This window comes from Sabethes cyaneus, chromosome 1, assembly GCF_943734655.1.
Source record: "Sabethes cyaneus chromosome 1, idSabCyanKW18_F2, whole genome shotgun sequence".
NCBI classification, from domain to species: Eukaryota; Metazoa; Arthropoda; class Insecta; order Diptera; family Culicidae; genus Sabethes; species Sabethes cyaneus.
Window position 1 is genome coordinate 100,084,181 of NC_071353.1, and position 14,542 is coordinate 100,098,722.

Sequence of the window (14,542 nt, forward strand, 5' to 3'; positions counted from 1 at the left end):
TTCGAAACAGGTACTCGAAAAATTCGCTTTTGTACCCATTTGATCAATTGTTATCCCTGAACTAGGATAAGGAACGAGTTAAGCAGTGTCACCTATTTTAATCAGTTGAACATAAATGAGCCGAAAATGCACTTTTTTATTCATATTTTCAAAATCTTTTGATAGGATCATCTTCACAAATCACTTAACCATACATTTGATTCACACAAACACAATTTACTGGGTTTCCGACAAGAAATATGATGAATTAAAAATTGTTGTCCAAAAACGTACATTTTTCAGCTGCTGAAGGCAATCGCCACCTTGCTACTAACGAATCCAACACATTTTTCATCACTGATTACAACCACTCTAAAAGTCAAGCACTCAATTGTCACATACCATATTATTCACTATCTTTTTTCTATTATCTAAGGCTTTGTCACTAGCCGAAAGTTTTATTATTTTCTAACAAAACTGAAAACGAATTCTGAATTGACGGAACCTGTTCACCAGTAGCAGCAGCTGCAGCATAACTGATGAACTATCGTGTTGCCAAGACACTGTTTCGGTTCTGGAAATAAGAACTATAGGTTTGAAATTAACTGAAACCTTCAATAGTGAAAACGTGGGTTCAATACTTTCAAGAGAAATGTACGTTCATAATTAATTTTTCTTTATTAAAAACAAGAGAAAAGACAGCTTTTTCAATAATTTTCGAAGATTTTCTCAGTGATTTAATGAAGCAACGATGTGTTTCAATGTTATTTGCTTTGACAACACTGTTCTGAGTCGGACCGTGTGTAGTGCTATTGTTAAGCCCAGCGACAATGAAACAATAATTTTATGAACCTCGAACAGCAATTGGTGTATTTCGCGAACGAAAGTTATAAAATTCCTATGGAACGTATATTTTGTTAGGCTAAGTTATTATAAGTAGTATGTAAGACTTACTTTAAGTGTTTCTCGCTGACTCAGGCTTTAACAATCTGGGGAGTCAGTATAATGTTTGTATGTTTCGAAATCTATAGAATTAAGTATGTTTTAATTATTGTAGACCACTGATTTTGTGTACAATATCTCACCTATCGACGGTGGTAGCACGACACGAAATCTTAATCAGCGCTGAGTATTTACTAGCCGTAGTCACACCTGTTCGCATATATAGATTTAAGATTATGCTTTAGCTTTAAGTCATGTTTCGCTCACCTTCTTCTAAATTGCAGATTAACTACACTTATAGATGCCACAAAGCTGACCTACTACAATCTATACACTAGTTATTAAGAACAATAGGTTAGGAATGATAGTTATAATATTTCACTAATTTTCTCACCGTTTAGCGTTCAAGTTTAGCAATTAAGGCTACTCGTAAGTAAGATAATATAAGCAAATAGGTTAAGCATTACTTTTAACTATTTTCACCGTAACTTTAAGATAGATTAAGTAGATTAAGAATAATTTTAAGTAGATTTAAGAAATCGCCGCTAACAGCACACTGATCTAGCACAGGTTTGTTTTTATTCTCCTCTATTGTACGTCGAGATCGGACAGACGAGTCCGCATTGCCCTTCGATCGCGGGACGATCCCTTGCATGCTGACTGGTGTGGTTGATCTGTCAGTGGCGTAGATTGGAGATGGGTGCAGTCGCATATCATTTCGACAGGGCGCAACTAACAGTCCCCTCCGGAATGCGCGAATCCTCCGAAAGCGTATTCGTCCCAACGCCTATGTCGAGCACCGCCAATGAAACCGCTGGACGCTCGTATATTCCACCAGATGTCGACTGCACCGTGGCCCACCGTACCTGCCCATCTGGAGCTTGATGCGTATCAATTACTCTTCCCTTCGGCCAATGATTTCGATGAAACTTCGGGTCCACTATAACAACGATATCACCGACAGCGATAGGTTTAGCGGGTGTGAACCACTTGGTTCGACGGGTGATCGTGGGCATGTAGTCGCGTACCCAACGTTTCCAGAATTGGTCAGCCATAATTTGAGATTGTATCCAACAGTTCTTCTGCGTTAACGGACTATCATCGAAGGGAACCCAAGACCTTAGGCCATTTGCTGACCCCAACAGGAAGTCGTTAGGTGTCAGTACGGGCGACTCATCGCCGTCTACGGGAATCTCGGTCAACGGTCGAGAGTTGACAATATTTTCGATCTCTGCCATCGCGTTCAGCAGCACTTCGTCGGTTGGTAGTCTGCACGATTGTAGCTTGGCCAGATTTTGCTTTACACTACGGATCAGTCGTTCCCAGGCTCCCCCCATGTGTGGTGAAGCTGGGGGTATGAAGGTCCATTGGGTACGAGTTGTGGTGAACTCTCTCGCTAATTTGTCTTGGTCGAGCAGTCCAATGGCTGCCTTAAGTTCCTTGCTGGTACCTTGGAAGTTAGTTCCATTGTCACTATATATAACAGCGGGAACTCCCCTCCTAACCATGACGTTCCGGATTGCCATTATGCAGGAGTTGGTGGACAGTGTGTGAGCGATTTGCAGATAGATGGCGCGTGTGGTCAAGCAAGTGGCAAGAACTCCCCACCGTTTTTCAGAGTGTCTGCCTACCGAGACTAGTATCGGACCGAAGTAATCCACCCCCATGTACGTAAAGGGACGGCTAAATGCAGCCAGGCGTGCCTGTGGAAGGTCGCCCATCGCCGGTGGTTGTGGTTTCGCCGCGTAGTTCTTGCAGTGTTGACAGCTCTTCCGAAGAGTGTGGTAGGTCGCTTTCAAGCGAGGAATACGGTAGCGCTGCAGAAGCTCGTTCATGATCGTGTTGTGGTTCTGGTGTTGGAATCGATCGTGCGCGTCCGTGATGATCAATCGTTTGACTTGATGGTGACGAGGAAGAATGATGGGTTCAGTGGCATCACGATCAGCAAATACGCACGCTTTGGTGCGACCTCGGATTCGAACGATTCCATTTTCGTCCAGAAAGGCACTGCGGAAGAGTGGATTATTCCGAATGCTCTTTCCTTTCGGACTCTTTACACCGTAGCCCGCCACTAGCGAAGCGACTTCATCAGGGTAACCTTCTGACTGCGCCAGGCGGAACAAGTAGTTTTCAGCTTTAGACAGTTCTTGCTGCTTCAGTGGCCCACAGACGCGATGTTCTTTTCTGTTGGAACGTTTAAGGTTGTCAACGTAGCGGAAAATGTAGGCTGTGCGACGAAGGAGAGAGATCCATTTAGAAAAGGCCTGTGGATCTATAACTGACTTTGTTACCGACGCGTGAAACAGCAGGTGTGGGCGTAATTCCTCGTCGGTGGTTTTTCCGAAGTTTGGCGTAACAGGCCACTGCTGTTTTTCTTGTCGAAGGAATTTTGGTCCTCTAAACCAGCGACTATCAGCGGATAGATCTGGGTTTCGTGCCCACTTGGTTCCATCGTCAGCAGCGTTTTGCTTTGTTGGGACCCAGCGCCACTCGCTAATCTCCGTGGTTTCGAGGATCTCACTTACTCGAAAGGCAACAAATTGACTGTAACGTCGGTGGTCCGACTTTATCCAGCAGAGCACGTCCTTGGAATCCGTCCAAAAGACACGCCTCGAGACCTTGATGGTTAGAGACTTGAGGATGGTATCGGAAAGCCGTACACCGAGCAGAGCTGCTTGAAGCTCAGATCGTGGGATTGAGAGAAACTTTAGTGGTGCTACTCTAGTTTTAGCTCCTGCCAAGGCACATTCGATCACACATCCCTCCTGGAATCTAAGGTATACAACAGCTGCGAAACCGTTCTCACTGGCGTCAACAAACGTGTGCATCTCTACTTCTGCTTGAACAGAGGTTAACAATCGATAGCATCGAGGAACCTCGACGGAGGTTATCTGCGGAAAAACCGCCAGCCACGTCGACCATTTTTCGAATTGTGCATTCTGGATCGGATCATCCCAGCCGGTCGATGTTCTCCAAATTTCTTGTAGAAGCACCTTCAGGAACATCAACAGATGCGATATAAACCCCAACGGGTCGTACACCATCATTAACACTCGGAGAACCTCTCTTTTTGTAGGCCGACGGGTTCCGGACAGAAGAGCTTCATCATATCGAGATGACATCTTGTACGTGTAACAGTCTGTCACGGTGCTCCACCACATCCCGAGCACTTTCTCCGTTTTGGCTTCCTCTCCAATATCCAGGTTTTTCGCCTCGGCTGCTTCACCGTTGAGAGTTGTTTGAACCTTTTTAGAGTTCGAAATCCAATTTTTTATTTCGAACCCGCCCTTTGCATGAATTTTCTTTACATCCTCCGCAAGCTTCAAGGCTTCCTCTTCCGTCTCCGTGCTAATCAGCATGTCGTCGACATAGTGTCGTTTGGTTATGGCGTCGACAGCAACCGGGTAATCCCTCTCAAATCGCTTCGCATTGGTGTTCTTCACATGCTGCGCAATACTCGGGGAGCAGCTGGCCCCGAACGTCATCACCTGAACGACGTACACGCCAGGTTCTGCTTCGCTTCCCTCCTGCCAGAAAAATCGTTGACAATGTTGGTCCTCGGGCAGCATTAGAATCTGGTGGAACATTTCTCTTATGTCTCCGCAAACCGCTACTTTATACTCTCGGAAACCGATAAGTACGGACAGGAGCGACGCGAGCTGGTCAGGGCCTTTTAGGAGGACAGAGTTGAGGGAAATATTGTGGGCTGTGGCTGCAGCATCCCACACTAGCCGAATCTTGGCCGGTTTGTTCGGATTTACTACCGCGAATATCGGAAGGTACCACACCTTTGAATGTGGCTCGCGGAGCTCCTCTGAGGATAGCTTTCTGACGTAACCTTTGCTGATGTGTTCCTGCATTTTAGCCTTGAGTGCCTCTGCTAAACCCGGATCTTTGTTCATTCTGTTTTGAAGGCATTTCCATCGACGGAGGGCCATTGTCTTACTGTCTGGAAGACGGACATTCTCGTACTTCCATAGAAGACCGCACATGTAGCGATTTTCTCTAAGGACTGTGAGTGACTTCAATAATGTCTGGGCTCGTTGTTCTTCTTGCGAAAGCAGAAGCTGGCTCGGTTTCACGATTCCGAGGCTATCTAGCGCAAAGTATGACTTCATCGCCTTGTGGAGACTCTCGTCGTGCTCGTGGTTGTATTCACACGTTTGTACACTATGATGATTCAAATACCCCGCCGCTTCTTTCTTACCAGCACAATTACCGTACACCATCCAACCTAAGCGGGTTTTCACGGCGATCGGTTCGTTTTGCTTCCCCTCTCGACTCTTAATAACGTATCCAAGTTTTGCGTTGTCCAAGCCAATCAGGATCCGTGGACTGATGTCTTGGTATGCTTCAAGTGGTATTCCAGCCAGATGTGGATACTTCTTCTGCATCTCAGACAACACTAACGTTTGCGGGCGGATTTGAAGGTAGGACATTGTGTACACGCCACGTAGTTCATATTTCTTTGAGCCTTGTGTACCGGATATCTGCAGATTTACTTGCTGGGATCCATCTTCAACCTTGCGGGTTCCACCGGTCCACTTCAAGCACAAAGACTTTCTCGGGCCTTCAACGCCTAGCTCGTTTGCTAAGTCTTGATCCATTAACGTTAGCTCGGATCCATCATCGATGAACGCGTAAGTATGTACAGTATTTTTTGGTCCATAAAGGATGACTGGTACAATGCGGAATAAAACAGCGGACTGACCCTGGTGAACATTGCAGCTCGGATCTGATGCACTCATTTGAGAGGGCGTTGTCGTTGAAGGATACGATGTCGATGATCTCGGATTCTGATTCTTCTCCGGATTGTGGAGTAGTGGATGATGTAAGAAAGTGCATTCATCCGTACCGCACTTCTTCTGTCGCTTGCAGGAACCGTTGTGCTTTCGAAGGCACTTTCGACAAAGCTTGCATTCCTTCACTGTCGCCCATTTTGAGTCGTAACTTAATCCTGCGAAAGTGCTGCATTTTGCTACCATCGGACAATCTCCCTTGCACACTATGCACTGTTCCTTGACCGAATGCTTTGAGAGAGACGGTCCATGCTTTCCGGGTGCCTCGATTGGTTTTGAAGTTTTCGATGTTGACTCAGAATGGAAGTTCAGAAACCCATCTTTCTTGAAACTCCGAGTTCGTTGATCCCTTCCGATATCCCCTACGACTGCGCTTGCATCTTCCGCTACTGTATACAACCAGCTGCTAAAAGTAGCGAGATTTTGGTTTGTTGCGTTTCGCGTATACCTCGCCCAGTCTAATCTTAGTGATGACGGCAACCGCTCCACTAGCTCGCATCGAAGAGACGAATTGTAGATAAAGTCGTCGATTCCACATGCTTTGATTGTAGCAACCATATTCTTCACTGCTAGTGCAAAGCTTACCACCGTCTCAAGCTTCTCCATGTTCGGTGGAGCCATACTTCTGATCTTCTTAACGATTGACTGTACGATGGCCTCCGGCCGACCGTAGAGCATTTTCAGTGTACACAATACGTCTACTACGTTCGACGGATGGAGTAGCTCGCACCTTACCGCTTCCAACGCTTTCCCCTTTAGGCATTTGCGCAGCCTTAGCATATTTTCCTCGTCCGTGAATCCGCACATCTGCGTAGATGAGTTAAACATGGAATAGAATAAAGGCCACTCTTCTAATGTTCCATTGAACTCGGGGAGATCCTTGGACACCGCCTGACGAGCTGCAATTTGACTCCGGTTTAGAATACAAACTGTTTCCTGGTGGGTTGTAGTTTGAAGGTCCGATTCCGGACGTCCCGATCGAAGCGGAGTCGAACGCTGACCTGGAATGAAATGGTTTCCTTCCTCCAACGTGCCTAGATTCATCGAAGGGACGAAAGACGTCCTGGCGTGGCTATTCGATGAGGCTGTATTAATTGCAGGTGCATGCGAAACCCTCGCTCCGGATCTTGTTTCTCGAACATTTTGATAACATTGCTGATTGCAACCATTCGGTATCATCGCTGGTCTGACCGTTGCCACATCGTTGGCACGTGGAGTGTAACTCTCCGACTGTTGAATTTCCGTCTGCTGTATCTGTGGACCGGCTTCAGTAGATCGCGTTTGCGCAACACTCAGGGAATGGGAACCGTGCAGGGTACGATTGTACTGACTACCTTGATTAAACGGTTGAACGTTCGGTTGGCCGGCCCGTAGCACAGGCTGTGAAAACAAACCACTCCGTTGATGGTTAGCGAGTTGGTTATTACGAAGGATCGATGGATTTTGCTGTTGATGGATGACATCCGAAGCGTGGTGCTCCTCGGGTTTTCCCGTTGCATTTGGTATTTGCCCATTTGTCTCATCTTCTACTAATCCAGAATCTTCACCGTGACGTTCGGTATCTGTTAACCACTGCTCGACCTTGGATACGTTGTCTTCGACGTCGCCAGCTTCCGTAGAAGTCTCACTGCCATGAGCCTTCAATAACTGGTATTTCTTTTGGAGAAACCGCTTCTCCAACTCGAGCTCCTCCTCAAGCTTCTTTAGTTCGAGTGCCTTAATCCTTTTAGCTTCACTGTTCCTAGAGCTAGCCTTGCTCTTCGAGTGTACTGATAACGTCTTCTTTGGGGGTGGATTTGGTCTCTGCTGCTCGTTCGACGCATTGATAGTATCAGTGGGAGGGACGCTTGCCTCCTTACAGTTCGGACAGACCCAGCTGACATTTGCGATGTCTTCCGAAACGTGCACACAGACAAAGTGATACCATCGGTCGCAACCATCACACTGCACCATTTCTTCGTTATCACGCTCTTCACACAACTGACACTGGCAATCCCGATTTCTACGAACGTCGCGGACTGGATTGCGCCTGACTTCGATCGCGGTACCGGCGGCGTTTTTGCCATAATTGACAGTGCCTTTCGTAGTCGTCTTAGTTTGTAGAGGATTTTTATTACTATTGGCAACGTCAGCATTTACCTGCTTTACAGAGTTAGGAGGGGAAACAACGACGACGGACGGCGTACCACCTACAGTGCTCGTCACGGCTCCGGTAACGGGATTATCTCCTATTTCCTCTACCATTCCTGGTGCGGGCACATCGAATGCATTGCCAGAACGAGTCGACTTCTTCGACATATTTAAAGAATTTTATAAATTGTTAAGCCCAGCGACAATGAAACAATAATTTTATGAACCTCGAACAGCAATTGGTGTATTTCGCGAACGAAAGTTATAAAATTCCTATGGAACGTATATTTTGTTAGGCTAAGTTATTATAAGTAGTATGTAAGACTTACTTTAAGTGTTTCTCGCTGACTCAGGCTTTAACAATCTGGGGAGTCAGTATAATGTCAGTATAATGTATAATCTATAGAATTAAGTATGTTTTAATTATTGTAGACCACTGATTTTGTGTACAATATCTCACCTATCGACGGTGGTAGCACGACACGAAATCTTAATCAGCGCTGAGTATTTACTAGCCGTAGTCACACCTGTTCGCATATATAGATTTAAGATTATGCTTTAGCTTTAAGTCATGTTTCGCTCACCTTCTTCTAAATTGCAGATTAACTACACTTATAGATGCCACAAAGCTGACCTACTACAATCTATACACTAGTTATTAAGAACAATAGGTTAGGAATGATAGTTATAATATTTCACTAATTTTCTCACCGTTTAGCGTTCAAGTTTAGCAATTAAGGCTACTCGTAAGTAAGATAATATAAGCAAATAGGTTAAGCATTACTTTTAACTATTTTCACCGTAACTTTAAGATAGATTAAGTAGATTAAGAATAATTTTAAGTAGATTTAAGAAATCGCCGCTAACAGCACACTGATCTAGCACAGGTTTGTTTTTATTCTCCTCTATTGTACGTCGAGATCGGACAGACGAGTCCGCATTGCCCTTCGATCGCGGGACGATCCCTTGCATGCTGACTGGTGTGGTTGATCTGTCAGTGGCGTAGATTGGAGATGGGTGCAGTCGCATATCATTTCGACAGGGCGCAACTAACAGCTATGTTTACCTCTTTTGTTCTCCCACCATCCTTATGAACAGCGAGTGAGATGTCAAACTCGCAGTTTCCCATAAGAACACTAGAGAATAAAAGAGACGACGAATACCGTTTGCCGAACGGTGCGGTGAGTGTATGCCCCGATAAACAATTTAGGTAGATGGCATTTTACGCATCTATGCCAATACGCCGATATGCCGATTACGCATCAGGTGCCGATTAGTAGGTCGCGGATAAGAACGCGAAATTACTGAATAAGGGAAAAAGTTCGAGGGATTTTTTATGGGGACGTAAAAAAATTCAGATTTCAGGATTGCTCAAAAAAGCACCTTGCGGGTGAAAATGGGTTCGGTCTGTTCAAAATTAGTTCCGCCGCTCCAACTTTTAAAGCGAAAAATCAAAAGTTTAGCTCAATAATAGTGTCTTCCAATGGTAACAGCTTGAAGAGCTAAAGATAGCAAGAAGATTGGTATGCTGATATCCCCCACTTAGTCAACCCATCGCTTGTAATAAGGTAAAACAATCAGTGACCCGCTTAGACTGCTTAAAACTGGTTCTTTACCCTATGTTCTTATATTGTTAATTATATTTTTATATTTTAACCCATTAAGCCCCACACTTTTTCCCGCAGCGATAAAAAACTGAAACTTTCAGGAAAGTTTTGTTTTGGATCAACTAAGCAAAAACCGCAGAGATGTATTTTGAATTTTGTCCCTATGTTCTGTAACGGCATGCTGAAAAATGCAACCGCATGGACTTATAGGGGGATGGAGAGGTGGTATGCAATTTTTACATAGCTTTGTCATTCATTCCGGAGGGGTAAGAACTTTAGATTTGAATCCAGAAATACTGTCATTGACGTTCTCGCTTTCACCGGTTTCGCCTTTGGCATCCGAGGGCAAAGTTACTAGTTTGAGCTGACTAAAGATTAGATTTTTCCCAATCTTTGTTCTTTGTTTCTTAGGACGCAAGTTGATATCTCAAACCCAGTCTTCTCTAGAATCGAGAGAATTTGGGTTAAATCTCTGCAGCAAATCACCGTCTATCACCAATTGCGAATAGATTTGTGGGAACTTATCAAGCCGGCTTCGTCGAAGGTCGGTCTACAACGGATCAAATATTTACACTGCGGCAAATCCTCCAAAAGGGCCGTGAATACAGAGTTCCCACGCATCATTTATTCGTTGACTTCAAAGCCGCATATGATACCATCGACCGGAAAGAGCTATGGAAAATCATGGACGAGAACAGCTTCCCCAGGAAGCTCATCAAACTGATTAAATCTACGATGGATGGTACGCAGTGCTGTGTTCGGATTTCGGGTGGATTGTCAAGTTCATTCGAATCACACAGAGGGCTTCGTCAAGGTGATGGTCTTTCATGCCTGCTGTTCAACATAGCGCTACAAGGTGTTATGAACCGAGCGGATATCAACACGCGGGGCACGATATTCAACAAATCTAGTCAATTCGTCTGCTTTGCCGATGACATGGATATTATCGGCAGAACATCTGTGGCGGTGGCTGAACAGTACACCAGACTAAAGCGCGAAGCAGAAAAGATTGGGTTAAAGGTAAATACGTCTAAAACAAAGTACATGCTGGCCAGCGGAACCGAGGCCGAACGACACCGCTTGGGCAGTAGTATATTGATCGACGGCGATGAGTTTGAGGTAGTCGATGAATTTGTCTACCTTGGCTCACTGGTAACGGCGGACAATGATACCAGCCGTGAGATTCGGAGGCGTATTATCAGCGGAAGTCGTGCTTACTATGGGCTCCACAAGCAATTGCGGTCGAGCAGACTAAGTCCCCGTACAAAGTGCACCCTGTACAAGACGCTTATTAGACCGGTTGTTCTCTACGGGCATGAAACATGGACAATACTCGAGGAGGACCTGCGAGTGCTCGGAGTTTTCGAACGACGAGTGCTAAGAACGATCTTCGGCGGCGTACAGGAGAACGGAGTATGGAGGCGGAGGATGAACCATGAACTCGCACAGCTCTATGGCGAACCCAGTATCCAGAAGGTGGCTAAAGCTGGACGGATGCGATGGGCAGGGCATGTTGCAAGAATGCCGGACAACTACCCTGCAAAGATGGTGTTCGCCTCAAATCCGGTAGGAACAAGACGGCCAGGAGCGCAGCGAGCAAGATGGTTAGACCAGGTGGAGCGAGATCTGGCGGAGAGTACTCGGTGTCCGAGGAATTGGAGAGCGGTAGCCCTCAACCGAGTTACATGGAGAAATTTTGTTCAACAGGCTTTGTCTTAGGACGGCAAGCCACCTAAGTAAGTAACTCTGCAGCAAAATCGAAAACGTTTCGCTGGTTGGGGATTATCACTGGGCCTTTTATTAGTTATTTTGAATACATAGATGTTCATATGTTTATTCTAACTTCTTCTTCAAACTATTACCCAGCGCAAGGATTGAAATAGTCTAAAATAATCAATAATTAATTTGTGATGCATTTCCAGTTTTTTTTTCGATCAAAAATATGATATATGACACGCATATGTTGCCAAAATTCCGCTCTACAATGTTTAATTCCCGGCAGTTAGCCAACAAGACGAAAATACACGTCGTTTAGAGCATTTAAATCCTTAGGCATATGGATGTCTATGGCTGAGTTTATGTATTATTCAATTTAAATAAATAAATATACTACTTAAATAAACAACCTTGTGGAGCTCAAATGCTCCAGCTGTACTCGACAGTTCGTCTATGCTAAATGCAACTTAACATCACAGAATACTATCGAATACAGTGCGCCTCCTTTGGTTACAGTTTGAAGGAGTGATCAGCACTCAACATGCCTCCAGCATAGTGGAGTCAACAGATGATACTAGCTTTCGTTATTATGCCACTGGTATAATCGATGTTCCACGACACATCTCAGATGTGGTTAGTCTGTAAAATACATAATTATTCATATACATACCCGAGAATAAACTGAGTTTATTCTATTCAATTGTGGAGAGAGAAAGAGAAAACGAGACCGAGAGGTCTTTATTTCGATCCTTTAGTGTGCTGCGACACATGTTGGTCCGGAATATTTCCTCCCGTTCCTAGCCAGTGGGTTTTCTCCGTCTGGCTGTACTGTGCGGCGCTGAGCATTGACGTTGAATGTGTAGGTTCAGGTATGACGGATATCGTCGCTGAGAACGGTGAGATAGAAAGAGTCTTTTTTTCTGAACAGCAGAGCGTGAGTTTATGTTGTGTGCGGATATAGTTGGAAAATGTTGCAGGAATAATAAATTCGTTTTCATGGAAAGTGAAAATTATGGATGATACGCAAATGAGAAGAACGTTAGAGAGTACGCGAGTGCGGTGTTGTCCTGAACGAATATCGGCAGAACTGCAGCTACGAGTTTTTGATGATTGATGTGCGTCGTAAATAATCTAGCTTCTTAGTTTAATCCAAAAGATAAACGAGATTGCAACGGTAGAGGAAAATATAGGATGATTTCTGGGTTGGTTGGAGTAAACCTTTGGATGATGAGTGCTTTTGCGAGAAAATTTGGGTAAATCAGGTGTACTAGGAAGAAGAAAAGTACGTTCTAATAATAATCAAATCGCGTGTGTATGTGTGTATTTGCCAAGGGATGATGACACCCTGGTGGTAAGCAGACTAAAGCGAGCTTCAATTGTGGTAGCAGCATCAGACCAGGCTAGACCAGACCAGCAGGGTATATTAAAAAAAATAAAGAGTGTGATTCCATCCTTCGGGTAACATTCCGATACTCGTGCGCTCTCAGTTATCAGAGCGGTTACAAAGGCGAAGGATGCGATTACGGTTCCGTGCCGCGAATTCGACAGTGTAAAAAGAGGGACTTTTTTCTGTTCTCTGAGTGTGGTCTAAAAATGCTGATATCGATTTGGTAACCCCGTGTGCAACAAAGGGCAGCTTTCGCTTCTCGATTGTACACAATCAGTCCAGTTTATCGTGCGAAGGAATAACGTAAGACTACCGTTTGGAATTACGTGCTGCAGCGTTCCTGTTTTAGAGCTTCGAATTAATTTATGATCAAACAGTGGAACTAGCCTCTACATAAGTGAAAAATAGAAACTTAGTTAATCGTGGTAGAGTTGAGAGAGAAACATTCTACCGTAGCAAGAAAAAGCCAAAAGCTTGAAAGTGTTCGTTTCGTGTTTTCGACTGGATTGTATTTATGTTAAAACCAATATTATGTTTTCAAGTCCAAGTGCAGTTGTTTCAGCTTTCCTAGTGACACATGTTTCGTTGCAATGTGATCGCATTAATCCCAGCATACCAGCGAAAAAATAGAGGAAAATATGAAAGGTGCTCGGGAAATAATCTGAAAAGACCATTCTTGGTATAGTTGCACGTTTTCGACCGATAATGTAGTAATGATTTGTACAACTGTTCTCACTTATCCATTAAATTTAAATGGTATAGTACACCCTGCTGCCGCTGCCACCCTCTTTGCATATCTACGTCCACCGCTGCAGTGTTGAGCTCGATGCCATCAATATCTTCGCGTGAGTGATTTGAACTTGAACGAACACCCGTACCACATCACAGCACACCATCGGCGTCATTGCCTGTCGCGATTGATTACTTCATCGCACTTGATCAGCGCGGATCGGGCCTGTATCTTCATGTGATGGTGCTGCTCTGCTTCTACTGATTTACCTATTCGTACTGTACCGTACAGTGCTAGTCACATGATTATTGACATGGTAGATTGGGCGGTTGCGCGTTATTGTACTAAAATTGTGTCAAAATATTTACAGGTCAGCTTAACAACGATAAGCCATAAAAGCGCAGATATATTAATAAGCTGGCCATTTGTTAAGAACCGTTGAAAGTTCATTTAATATAATAAATTATTTTTGGCCCATCAAATCACATTTACAATAATCAAGCCTTGGATTTCTAGCTGGTTACAATCTCTTTCTATAGATTATCTTTAGTTATTGGGTTATTTTGGGGTTACTCAAATTGGTTGAGTTAGATATAGCTTTAAAGTACAATTATAAGTGCTTCGAAAGATAATTTTTATTTAATTTTTTGAATTAGAATGACTATATTTACAAATACAATCGGGAGTTTATATTGAGATTGCATTTGGACAATTTCAATTTTTCTAAAAAATGTCAAAAAGCTTGAATATACTTTCTTTATAAACAAATTCCAGGGGATTTTTAATAATTGCAAGGATATTACCACTACGAGCTACGACCAGTATTTTGATCTATTGTGATAGCCAGGTGTTGTATTCCGCACTTTGGTCTTTTTGCAGTATCGCTATAAAGTGTGCGAACTGTGCTTATTATCCGTGTTTAGGCGTCGATGTTTATCACCCCTTTTTTCCTTTTATGTTTCTTACTACTTTTCAACCAATCACACTCTCTAGAGCCAGGAATTGCGAAGAATACTTATTATTTGTTCTTCGCAGAGATGAAGGATCAGTGATTTTGATAAAATCTGTGAGTTATCGCCACACGCCACAGTCACAGCAGTCGATCATAGTGTTACATTTTACCTAGCAGCGAGAAAAACGGTCACACATGTTGTTTGTATTACGATTCATACGATGCACACAAGCAATCGTCTGTATCTGTTATATTTGAGGGAGTTAGAAGGAAAGGGGTGTAAGTGACAAAATTGAAAAC

At 44.0% G+C, this 14,542-nt stretch overlaps 1 protein-coding gene across 1 annotated transcript; it reads right to left on the bottom strand.

Annotated features, from left to right (window-relative positions):
• Positions 1-1,634: 1,634 nt before the first annotated feature.
• On the bottom strand, positions 1,635-8,018 carry LOC128746016 (uncharacterized). Its single transcript, XM_053843071.1, has one exon. It carries the CDS (start codon positions 8,016-8,018, stop codon positions 1,635-1,637), a length of 6,384 nt encoding a protein of 2,127 aa, XP_053699046.1.
• Positions 8,019-14,542: the final 6,524 nt, after the last annotated feature.

What these genes read in the sequence shown, in the direction of transcription:
- LOC128746016 (XM_053843071.1), bottom strand. Translation starts at nt 8,018, where the DNA reads ATGTCGAAGAAGTCGACTCGTTCTGGCAATGCATTCGATGTGCCCGCA.